The sequence below is a fragment of the Triturus cristatus genome, chromosome 5_1, assembly GCF_964204655.1.
Source record: "Triturus cristatus chromosome 5_1, aTriCri1.1, whole genome shotgun sequence".
NCBI classification, from domain to species: domain Eukaryota; kingdom Metazoa; phylum Chordata; class Amphibia; order Caudata; family Salamandridae; genus Triturus; species Triturus cristatus.
In genome coordinates this window covers 911,228,846-911,241,567 of record NC_140587.1, presented here as the reverse complement: position 1 = coordinate 911,241,567, position 12,722 = coordinate 911,228,846, and the positions used below count along the sequence as shown (strand labels likewise).

General features: G+C 45.6%; 1 protein-coding gene across 8 annotated transcripts in view; it reads right to left on the bottom strand.

Moving 5' to 3' along the window:
* NFATC1 (nuclear factor of activated T cells 1) overlaps positions 1-12,722 on the bottom strand; it is a 402,803-nt gene that overhangs the window by 288,338 nt on the left and 101,743 nt on the right. For all 8 annotated transcript variants that reach the window (XR_014961593.1, XM_085605934.1, XM_085605933.1 and 5 more), the window contains exon 3: positions 786-945. Coding sequence is in view for 7 of the 8 variants with exons in the window: in XM_085605934.1 (XP_085462060.1) it covers positions 786-945 (160 nt within the window). In the remaining variant the exon portion in view is untranslated. The remainder of the gene's footprint in view (positions 1-785; positions 946-12,722) is intronic.

Sequence of the window (12,722 nt, the reverse complement as noted above, 5' to 3'; positions counted from 1 at the left end):
ACATGCCCATATTGCAATTAACTGGGTGCTCAGAATGAGGGCCCTAGTAAAGTTTTCAAACGCCCCCATAAAATAATGTGGTGAGCATAAGAACTCTCTGGAAAAGTTTGTGAATATCATCAAAATTATGGCATTGTGTGCTTCCACTGCCTTCACAATGGACCCCCACTCTCTGGAAATAGCGATTTACTATTATACTCAAATCAGGTCATTTCCATCAGAGAATGTGTCCTAAATAGGAAAATCAGGTCTGTGATTGATGAACATCTTTAAGAGATGTATTGTTGCACTATTCTGAACTTTAGATTGGTTTATTTATTTATTTTGACGGTTTTGTATAGCGCGAACAGGACCCTTGCGGGTATCAGAGCGCTTTACATAGCAAAGATACGAAAATGAAAGACATGTACATATAAATACAAAGAATTATGTGAATACAGTAAACAGAATACAGAGTTACCTACAACTTCTGCCACACACTTGGACTGGGAAAGAGCTAAAGATAAAAGAGGGTGTTGATTGGTGTATATTCTTTCAGTGGCAACATATCTTTTCTACTGAAAATTACAGCGGGTTGTTCCTTCCCATTTTTATTACTTTCCATATCCTCAAAATTCATGAAAATTGGAACAAATTAGCAAATACTGATATCAATGTATCATTTTGTTCCCCATGTGCAGTGGGTTAAGTGGAGGCAGAATGACAAAGGATTGAGGTCTGGTCCTCTTCAAACACCAGCCAATCGCACTAGTGCGGTACACCCATCCCCGGCTAGTCATGGATACCTGCACGATCGGGTGTCCTCCGGTGGAGGCCTTCACGGCCCCCCGGCTTCCCTCCGTCTCATAATGCGCTCTGTGATGGGACTTGGGCTGCACTTCAATCCGAAGTTCATAGGGTCCCGAGTGTGAAGGCAGCTGCCAATCAAGCGCCGGCAGAGAAGGGCTGTAATGGAGGAGAAAGGACATTAAATATTAACTGCAAGCGTATTATCCCACACCACAAGAATCTGGCACTATTACTTTAGAGGCCATGATGAGCAGCAGTTCATCATTCCCTATCTGGAACTTAAAATTGCATCAATAAGGATAATGCCACGCCATAAGTAATTTAAAAGTCCATCTAAACAGCCAATTGTTTTTTTTAATTCGATCTATACCTGGATTTCTGCCGATGTTCCAGATGCCATAAGGCTTTCTTTGATAGAATGGAAACATAGGAAAAACGTTCTTTTTTTCCATTGCTGTTCAGTGCTAACCTGAAAAATTGATGCATACATCTTCCATTAATGGTCAGAGGAGAGCAGAAGTGCAGGGAAGAGCTTTAGATGTTTTGAAAGATGATGAGTCCAAACAGAAATAGAGGTGCATAGTGGTGAAACACAGAAAAGGACAACATCAGTGGCGATTTTTTGAGAAATGCAATTGCTCGAAAGAAAAGAAATCCAAATATTTTACTTTAAGGGGGAACTGCTTTCTTGCATGAGACGTCAGTATGAGAAGCAAAAAAAATGCACACCACATTTGCACCAAAAAAACACAAGATCTGGCAATGCAAAGCTACACATTTATCACAATCAAGAATAGTTTTTCAAAAAGGTGTGAAGATTTGAATGCTGTTAGCCAAGAGTAGCCACAATGCATTATCATACTGTTTCATTGACACAGCATACATCCTAGAGCACTACTGTTGAAACACTGAGACCTACACTCCTTTGTTAGACGTGCAGGGTAAGCTGCAAATTTTCAACAAAAAACTCCAAATATCATGCCACTGGGTATTTAAACAAGGAAGACACCAAGTCTGGTCTTCTATCAAACCCGACACAGAACCTGGCCTTTTAGGGCATTCTTCAATGAGAAAAAAAGCCTTCAATTGTGTTTAGGAGTCACCCTCAAAATGTCTACTAACACTAAAAAAAATCCCTCCCACAATTCAGTAGCAGTACTCATGGAGCGGGTAAGTTGTTCATTGTCTCAGCATGGCCGTTGTAAGTTCCTCGGTGGGCAAACCACCCAAAACCAGCTGGACCATGGGATTTCGGTAAGCGATCTCTGGGATTTTGATAGTAGAAGGACTTTGACACAGATTGGGGTGGGCAGAGGCCTGGCTGGTCAGGTATAGTCTTCGTAAGACCTGTTTTTTGTCAAGGGACCTGCCACTACAATTTAACCTGACCCACGCATGAAAAAGGGGTCACCCCGGCTGGAACACGAGGCAGGGAACAAATTAGAACTGAGATGGAAGAGGCCTTGTAGAGATCTAGGAGAGTTTGGGTCAGAGGACATCTGAGTATATTAACGCATGCTTCCATCTTCATCCATTGCCCTGTTAAATAAAGTAGCAGAATATGAACCTCAGGAGTTCATGGTGAAAATGTGCTCTGGGTTATGGGCAGTAAAGAGACGCAAATTTATTCAGCATGTACTCCACACATTACGGCAAGATTTGAGTAAATATAGGGAAATGCTAATTAAGACCTCAAGTACTAGAAGCATTACGGGCAGTCAGATTGCATTGGCTTTGGAGTCTTTCTTTTGCCATAACTTTGCTTATGTTAATATATATGTCTTTTAGATTTTTACTCTACCACAATTGATTTATATTTTAGAAATCGTGCAAACCAAAGGCCCAGAAGAAATACTACCAACTGGCTGGATGTCTATTCATCAAGTAGATTTTCCTTCACATTAACCTGCTTCCCATATCAGGGGCATACTAAAGGAGAGTTGAGGGAGGACACTCATTATAGGTGTTTTTTCACTACACAAGCATAATCAGCAGCAGGTTTAGCACAAGCCACACTTCTAGGGAATCCTGTTCACTTGGTGCCAGCAATAGACAGACCTTGGCAACCAGTCAAAAGTCTGTGCTGGTGAAATCGTGAGTGGAATAGATGAAAGGGCTGTGCGACGAGAAAGTGTCAAACAGGTTTGCACAGACTGGGACAACTCATGGAGTTCAAATGACTCAAAAACAAATGGCGCTGCCAAACTAGGGTTAAATTAGAAGCTAACATCGACAGAGGGTGACAGAGTCAACATAATACTTGGACAGCAAGTGCTGCATGCTTTCTTTGGGATCAATTTTAGCAACTGTCTGCACAGGCTAGAAGATCTCAGTTCCTTCTGATTTGGGGGTGCAGGAGTTCTCTCCCGATGGCACTTCCATCTCACTGGCAATATCTTCAAAATGTCTTGGATTCACTCTCGCCTGACTACATCGAAGTACATTTCAACATAAAGCTTGCAAATCATCAGTTTATGTCAGGAGATTCTTACTTCAAGGTTACCAGAGGTTAGGACAGAGGTTTGGGACTCCATTTTGTGTCCTGTGTCCTACGTGGACAAAGAGAACAGCATGATTGTAGGCCTGCCCAAATCATACCTTGAACTGCCAAAGGCTGCATAGCATGCAGCAGCCAGTTTGATACCCAGAGCGAAGTCTGCCCACCCAATCTCTCCCAATCCTTTATTTAGTCTGAGCATGTAAAAATAATTATACCTAGGCTGCCTACTATGCAAACATCAAGTGTGACTAGCACAAAATGTGACAGCATCTAAGAGCTGAAAGACAAAAGAAAGCAGGAAGCCAGGAATGCCCTTGGGTTACTCCTGGAACCCAGAAGGAATCATGGGTGCAACAAGAGTAAATCACACCTATTAATATGAAAATCTTTGTCAAACAGGTTTTGTTATGCAGATTTGTAGAGTTCACTATCACCCGGGAGGGTATACTGGCATTGGCCCCCGGTGAGAAGATACATTCTGAAGGAGGTTGATTTATGAAATAAGTTCAAAAAGAAAGCACATACTTTCCAGCATACCTCCTGGTACATACTCATGTAAGAGGTTTCTGCCTTTATCTCTGTCTCATTAGAATCATATTTGGTTAGATTAAATGAGATGGTGTCACCTATTTTAATGCTTGGGGTTACATTTTAAAGCAATTTCAATGAAAAAGTTAATTATGCTACACATTGCAGGTTAACGCCGATTTTATTAAAAGGTATTTGGTTGGTATTGTTTTCCCTAAAAAGTACATATTTCAACTAAACTTCCACTTTCTTTGTCAATAATATGATTCTGTATATTTTTCAAAATAATTTCTAGAAAAACCTTGAAAGTCGACCCTACCCATAGCCTAAGCTCTATGTTAGCCTTTGCCCAGAGTCAATAAATTCTTACTGTGTCCTATGACAATCTACCCTAATGTGCACCTATCACAAAACCCAACTCTCAATGTGACTTTCTTGCTGACACCCCACCTGTGCTCTCACTTTTCACTCAGACCATAGCCGAGATTCTTACATTTACCCAAACAATTATCCAAAACTTAAAGTGACCATAAATCTTAACTTTTACCTTATGTCTAAATCTCACTCCAAACCTCATCTGGAGCACCCTTTTCTAAATGACCCCCTCCCTCTCTCTGTTATTGGCCTTTGACTGCAGCTTGAGCTCACAAACTGAATAAGCGGGCATTGACTCATAGTTGCAGGCAAAAATGCTTGCCTGTTCCTGATTAATATAACTGTTGCGACTGTGATTGGGTTGAACATTTCTGAAATATTATGACTGTTGTTGCTATAATTATTATTACTGCTGTTTCTGTGGTTATAATCATTGTTATTCTTGCTATTAGTACAGTTTATGCTAGTTCTTCATAATTATTATTAGCAGCTGCGGTAGGACAATTATTAATGTTGTTGTCATTCTCGCTTTACTCTTCGCATTATTGTTGTGATTGCTGTCATTTTTTCATTGTAGTTGTGACCACTGAAATAACCAGTAATACTAAGATTATTGTAATATATCATTGTCATTTTCTGATAAATACTACTACTAGTACTTCTAATACTACTAAATTTAAGCGAGAATTTATAATCCTACTTCTTATGAAATCATTTAATATCAATAACAGTGGGGAATTGAGGAGGTGGTAATAATGTTACTGTATTTGCAGCTCCATGTTTGAATTATATCAATAAATCTCATGCGCCTTCAACTACATCCCGCGCCTTTCCAAACACACGCTCCCAGAGGTCGCCAGGATTGCAATTCTTATTGGGGAGCTTTGTGCTTTAACAGGGTACAAAGCGCTATATACATGCTACAATATAATACAGCTAAAAAAATCATCATTCCACAATAATACAACAACCTGGATTGTAAAACCTATTTTGTAAATGTGCATACAATATAAGATGCACATTAACAACGTAGAGAAAAGAGAAAAGAAGGAAGTGAATTTTAAAGATGGATGGAAGACTGGAACAAGGTGTGGGGTGTGGAAGATAAGAGGACTTTCTGAAGTATCCTGCAGATTAAAACACCTCAAGCATGGGCATAGTACGTGCTATAAAAAGCACTAGCAGAGCTAATAGGGTCTGGCCTGCATTTAGAGTACAACATAAATAAAAGTCTGCTGCAGTGTAAAAACAAACCAAAAATGGCTACTTTCTGTATGGAATACATCAGTGCGATAAATAATTTAATGTGTGATGATCCAGAGTACTTTTCAGCAGTGGCGGCTCTTCCGCTAAGGCAGAGGAGCGTCGCCCCCACAAGAAAAATAAAATAATAATAACTCTAGCTTATTATCATTATATTTTACCCTAGCGGATCTCCAGGTGTGGGGGGTGGGGCTGCATTGCCCAAAGAGCAGGGGAGGAGTGGTGGGCACTCCTCAAGTGCGCATAACTGCTTGGCCGGCAGTCTCGGGACGGCCAAACAGTCCTGCGCCCTGTGCATGTTCCTCACCAGGCTGCAATGCACAGGCCTAATGAGGAACATGCCCAGGCCCCCAGTCCCAGACTAATCACGACGCTGCTATTAGCAACGCCGTGATTGGATAGAGGACTCTGGAAGCCTGGGTGCTTCCTGTAGGAAGGTGGAATCTGACTTCATGGTTGCCCCAACTTTTTTCCTGGTGTGTTGCTGGTTTTCGACTCGGTCTGGCTGGGGTCCTTCTATTCAGGACCCCAGCCTATCTGCTTTCTGCCTTAAATTGATTACAAGTACTTTAGGTACACTCCAGATTGGATTCTGGGGTATCCTTATAAGTCCCTAGTATATGGTTTACTATGTACCCAGGGCATAGGTACCCCAGAGGCCTACCAAGGGCTGCAGCATGTATTATGCCACCCCTGGGAAGCCTTCCAAAATGACACCACAAGACTGCTACTGCAGCCTGGGTAAGGTGGTGTATGCACCCCTTACTGAGATATAGGTTCTCTATATCTCTCCATATCACTGCACATACAAACTTATCAGTCACCCCTATGGCAGGCCTTACTAATCCTGAAGGCAGGGTGCTGGGTTTTATGTGAGAGGGTGCCCATGCATGAGAGCCCCTCTGCAGCCTTCGGAACCTTTATTCCGGGGTTGTCTGTGATGCAGCCAAACCATATACTCTTAAGTGTATTATAACCTCGCTGTAAATGCTAACTTTGGGATGGCTGCATGGAAACATGTTGTGTTTGGTGTCAAACACCTTGGAATCATACCCCCACACCAGTAACTGGTGTGGGAGTATGATCCCACCTTTCTAGAGGGAGAGACATGACAGCACCGGTATACCCGGTCCCAGCTAACAGAGCCCTGGCATCACAAAATGGATGTTGACAGCCACAGACACGAGTCTGCCCTCCTGCTGCTGGACGAAACTCTGGCAGGGGAGGCCTGGACAATAGGTTTCCTGTCACAGGGAGGTGTCACCACCTCCCAGACAGGCTTTAGTGTATTAGGGCTGGGTGGGTGCACTCCAAGAGTGCTTTGAAGTTCAGCACTGGGGGCACATTCGGTGTCCCTGTGCATAGTCCAGTTCAAACCGGTTGCAGGGGCTAACAGCCCCAGCTCTGGCGTGAAACTGGACAAAGGAAATGGGTGTACCCACCCCTCTTTCCTGATCCTCCCGTAGGTGGGTCCCCAGAGTATGTCCAACCCCTTCCTTGGGTATAAAGAAGGAACCCCTGCCTACAGGACTTTAGATTACACCTGGATGAAACTCTGATACTGAATCCTGGAACTTCGACGATCTACACTGAACTAGATGATTGAAGAATGTCCCTTGGAGTAAAGGAGTTACTTCCCTGCTTGGCAGGCACCAAAGACGCATCTGTCTGGTTTGCATCTCCGAAGCTCCCGACGGCCTCCGAAGAATTTTGCAACACAGGAGGTGGGTTTCCGTGGTCTGTGAGGTCGATCTGTGCACTCAGCAATTCTGAGGCCTGTATCCCTCGTGGAAGACCGTGCAACCCGAACCCCTGGACACTGCGACCATTTGCAGAAGCATCAGCTTTCCAGTGACTCCTGCAGCTGAGCTTTGGGTTACTTGTAGCCCTGACCCCAAGCAGCATGTGCATTGAAGATTGCCCACTTACACTCCACGAGTGTTCCGTGAGCTGGCCCTTTGTGTTTTCTCTCGAGGTCCCTTCGCGATTCCTAGTACGTCGACTAATGGGTCTCTGTGAAGGCAACTTTACTTCTGATTGGGCTTACCTGGTTGCTCCAGACGTTCCCTGACTCTCCATCACTTGGGGAGTCCCCAGGACCTTGCTGATCCACACCGAAGCATCTTTTCTCTTCCTACGTGGGTTGCTGTTGCCAAGGCTTGTTGGGTGAAATCCGGGCACCGACACCGCAGCACTCGACATACTTCGTGGGACAGCTCGAATCCAGCTCCTGGTCGTCCTCGACGCCTCCTGGTCCTCGTGGCTGCAGAGTCAAGCTTCACCTCTTCGCACCTGAAACACCCGACAGCGGTGGGCATTCGTCTATCGTGCCCCTGGTCACTGGCAAGTGACCCAGACTCTGTCCCCTCTGCTTTCAGGTTCTTCTGATCTTCGATCCAGGCTTGGATCCCACCGGACACTTCTCTCCTTCCCGGCAGCAGCACTTTGCAGCAGATCGCCATTGAAATCAACAACGATTCCCAAAACCATTTGACACCTATGCACCCGGCTTCCCTGGGTGAGGTAACTCGAGTACTCCGGTGCTCCCGTGGGTGCTGGCCCTAGAACCCCCTAAGACTAAAGGGGTTTGCTCAAAGTCCTCTCCTAAGTGTCCTTAACTTCTAAAATTCCAACCGCGACTTTCCCATAGAATAGTACGGAGCTCGCGGCTGTGTTCTCACACTGCACACGTCCCCCGTGGGTCTCCTGTGTCACTACCTTGGGTGGTTCCTTGGGGTCCTAGCGATTTTACGTGCTCTAGGCACTGTGTCTAGGCGTGGGTCTTATACCACTTTCTTAATATATGGTTTGGTCCGCCCCCAGGGCCCATTGTATGTTGTGCTATTTAATGTTGTTTTAGAACTGTATTATTGTGTGCCTTGCTCTCTAATTTCATAAAGCGGGTTAGTAGAGAGTGTTTTGAAATAAATACATATATTTTATATATATACCTTGTGTGGTTCTCCTTTCATTTAGTAATTCAAGAGGTTATAATCTGGTAAACCAAGCTTCTTTACACTCCTTCAAGACTTAGCCTGAAGGCTGCTCTCCATAGCTACCACTAGAATAGCTTTCAATAAAGGTTGTCTTTAAACCTATCATCAATAAGGGTTGTTTGGACTGGTACAGGGTACCCACTATAACTAGTGGACAGCATATGCCAGGCCAACTTCTCACACTTCCTATTCCTGCCGTCATGGAAGAGGAACGGAGGAGAGGCGGCTGCCGGCAAAGTACGTTTATTTATTTAAATTTACTCCGGTTTTTATTTTAACCCCCCCATGCCCGCCCCACCACTGATACGTGGTAGCAGCCGCTACAGCTTTTCAGATGTAGATGCACAGTCCAACATGCAGTGCAAACACTTCATACATGGCACACTGATAAACCCAAAAGCCAATAGCATGAGGTGGGAGAAAAATACACCTCGGGTGCAGTCAAAGCACACACTGTATATCTTTAAGAATTGGTAACAACAGGTCACAGACAGCTGCAAAGTCAAGCCACACCTAAACTGGTTCTCTGGCTTTCAAGACTGTGGAGTCTTGGCTCCTGTATTTCTTATCATCTTTCGTCTACACTTCTTGTCTGTCTCTTGCAGTTTTTGTCCCCTGAAGAGCTTCTCTCTGAGGTGATGGTTTGCAGCAAAGACATTCTACAGCCCTGTTGTGTGCGGTTGGACAGAACCTTATTCCCACGGTAAAGAAACCATAAAAAGTGTAGTGAGTAAATTATGCTATTCATGCAACACAGCCGGCGCAAAGCCGCATGGATGGGCCATGCCGGTCCAGCAGCAGGGTTCATCTTGACAACCGAGCGGTGTCAGGCGTAATTCAGGGGCGGATCTCTTGATAAAGGGCACCCACTGAGGCATAGCATAGTTTCACAGGGCGGGTGCACGGCAGCTACTTCCTATGTTAGATTATCTTGACCATGCACTTTATTTTCCTGTGGCAAAAACAAAACTGCGTAAATGTTATGAAGATAAAAAGATGAGTGGTTGACTTGACCAGGAGGGCGTAGGCCTGGAAGTGTGACAGTATTCTCTGTGAGCGAGAAGAGGGAAACCTGTGATGAGAATGATAAAACACTTTCAACCTCGGTTATTTGTTTTTGTGTGTGTTTTTTCGTTCAATGCATCTCTCTGAGAAAGTTTGCCTTCACTGAGCTCAGGACGCTTGTTCCCACACCCAGTGGGGAACCATAGCTTTCTTGCCACCCGGTTAAGTCTTTGTCTCTGTCCTTCCTTGCCACAAATAAACAGGAATTAATAAAGCACATACCTTCCTCATGCAAAGCCATTACGGTAACATGGGCATGTTTTACTGTACACAGTAAGGGAGGCTGTAATAGCATTATAGAGGTAGTGGCCATGTGGGTGTCATTCCCGCCCCTGCCAATGCAAGCATAAACTCAATGTACCGCCATTTGCGATAACACTGGAACCAGCAGTAAGAGGGCGATTCAGGTCCAGGTGGTATCAAATCGTAGTATTACCAGAATGAGGAAGTGCCACCCAGATTTGAAAGAGAGCTGCCCTCTGGGATTTACCTGTTGATAGGGTTACTTTCAGATATGCCCACAACAGTGCCTGGTATCCTAGTATGGTTCCATTGTGGGGATTTGAGACCCACTGCTCTGCCTCACAGCCAGGGTACTAATTTGGTGTCATCCCTGATGTCTCTTACTGATGGTGATGGTAAGGATGTGGCGTTACGGAAGACCTTCCTCCCACCCAGATACTCAACAGGGAGCCAGGGAGATGGGAAGCAGCAGCCTCCTACCCTAAGCTATATATAGACCCCTAATGAATCTAGGAGGAGGCTATAAAATATCGCTGCCTGATGCCAAGGAATATTTGTATGTCCCAAAACTGCAACCAAAATGGAGGCATGGCACCTGGATGGAAGGCTTTAGTGTCCCCACATCTCTAAGGCACTCATTGGCTCTGCAGTCACACTGTGGAACAGGAGCATGCCGTAGCATAATATCACAAGGTGCATTTTTACTGATTTTATTGTCTCACAGTGGCGGTATCAATTTGTATTTTTTGTATTTGTATTTGTATGTGGATTTATTAAGCGCGATTGATGCCCGGGGGCGTCCAAGCGCTGAGGGACCGACAGGTGTATAGGCAGAGGCGGGGATAGTTACCAGAATTATTGTGGGGAGTTGAAAAGAAGAGTCTTGAGCTGTTTCCGGAATGAGGTAAGATGAGAATTGGCTCTCAGATGAAGAGGAAGGGCGTTCCATAGCTTGGAAGCGTTATGGGTGAAGGTCCTACCGCCTGCTCTGGCTCTTTTTATTCTGGGTGCGGTGGCCAGAAAAGTCTGGTTTGACCGTAGGTTTCTGCTTGGATGGTAGTGAGAGATTAGGTCGCGGGTGATGATTGGGCCTTTGTCCCAGAAAGCCAGGTGGGCAATACACAAGGCTTTGAAGTGGATTCTTTGGCGGACTGGCAGCCAGTGTAGACTGGTCAGACTAGCTCTGACGGATTGTCGGCGTGGGAGCTGGAGCAGTGTCCGAGCTGCACAGTTCTGCACTGTTTGAAGTCTACGCAGTGTGTAGTCTGGTGCAGCGAGGTATAGGACGTTATTGAAGTCCAGGCGGGACTGGATCAGACCCTGGATGGCCACCTGTTTTGCCTCCATGGGTAAAAGATGAAGAATTTTTTTGAGCATTTTAAGAAGACCAAAACAGGTGGCGGAAAGTTTGGTAGCTTGTGTGTCGAATGACAGGGATTTATCGAGCCACACCCCAAGACTCCTGATGTTGTCCTTGGGTGTTGGGGGGGTGCCCAGACAGGGTGGCCACAGGGAATTGAAGGAGCTAGGATTCGCGGGACCTAGAAGCATCAGCTCCGTCTTGTCCCCGTTTAGCTTGAGTGATGAGGAAGACATCCAGCTCTTTACTTCCTCAAGGCATTTACAGAGTCCCCCGCTCATGGGAATGTTGGCCTCATGTGCCAGTGAGACCACCAGCTGGGTGTCGTCCGCATAGGAGATGATCTTAACTCCATACGGACGAACAACCTCAGCCAGTGGCCTCATATAAATGTTAAATAGCGCCGGGCTTAAAGAGGAGCCTTGTGGGACCCCGCACCTTAAAGGTCTGCTGGTAGATACTGATTCACCGTCGAAAACCTGAAAGGATCTGTCTTTCAGGAAGGACTCGAACCATAGCCAAGCCTGGTGCTTGACGCCAACATTAGACAGACGGTTCAGCAGGATGTCATGGCTGACCGTGTCAAAGGCCGCGCTGAGGTCAAGGAGGATCACTGCCACTGATCCTCCTTGGTCCAAGATTTTTCTGGATTCCTCGGTGACCTTGAGGAGGGCGGTCTCGGTTCTGTGCTTGGGTCGGAAGCCTGTCTGGGTGGGGTCTAGCAGTTGGTTGGTTTCTAGGAAGGTGACCAGAAGGCTGTTGATGTATTTCTCCAACACCTTGCTCAGCCAGGGAAGCAGGGAGATTGGCCGATAGTTGCTGAAGTTTAATGGGTCCAAACTGGGTTTCTTCAGCAGTGCTTTAACCATGGCCCGTTTCCATCCAGGAGGGACCGTGCCGGAGGAGATAGAGGCATTCAGGAGGTCCATTATGATGGGTAGGGTGACCTGAGATGCCGACATTATAATGTCTGGTGGGGCTGGGTCGTTGGGGGAGCCAGATTTGACTTTCCGGGCTACAGTTTCCAGAGATGCCAGATCTAGGAGGGGGAAGTGAGCTAGTGTAGTGGGAGTCTGTAAGGTAGGGTGTGCCAAGACTGTGTTAGTCGAGGCTGGAACGGAGGTGGCCAGGGGGGGAAAGGAGGCGTAGATTTTGTCGATTTTTTGGTGGAAAAAGGCTGCCACATTGTTGCAATGCTCTGTGGATGTGGTTACAGGTGGGCTGGGTGGTAGCTTGGAGAGATTTTTTACTATTAAGAAAATCTCCCTAGGTTTTGATTTGGCTGACATGATTTTGTTAGAAAAATATGCCGCTTGAGTGGCTTTGATTTCTTCTTTGTACTCTTTAAGTAGCGTTCGGTATTGGGTTTTTCCTATTGGAGAGAAGTCCAGACGCCATTTCCTTTCAGCTTTCCTGCATAGGCGTTTCTTTGCCCTAAGGGCCTCTGAATACCATGGTGCCGATTTGTGGGAACGTTTTAGAGTGTTTTTTCTTTTGGGGAGAGTGTTGTCAAGGGATTGGGTGATCCAGTCTTCATAGGACTGGTCAGCTAGGCGTGGATCCTTATTATGGAGAGGAGGGTTGCTAGCGAGTTTGCTCATCC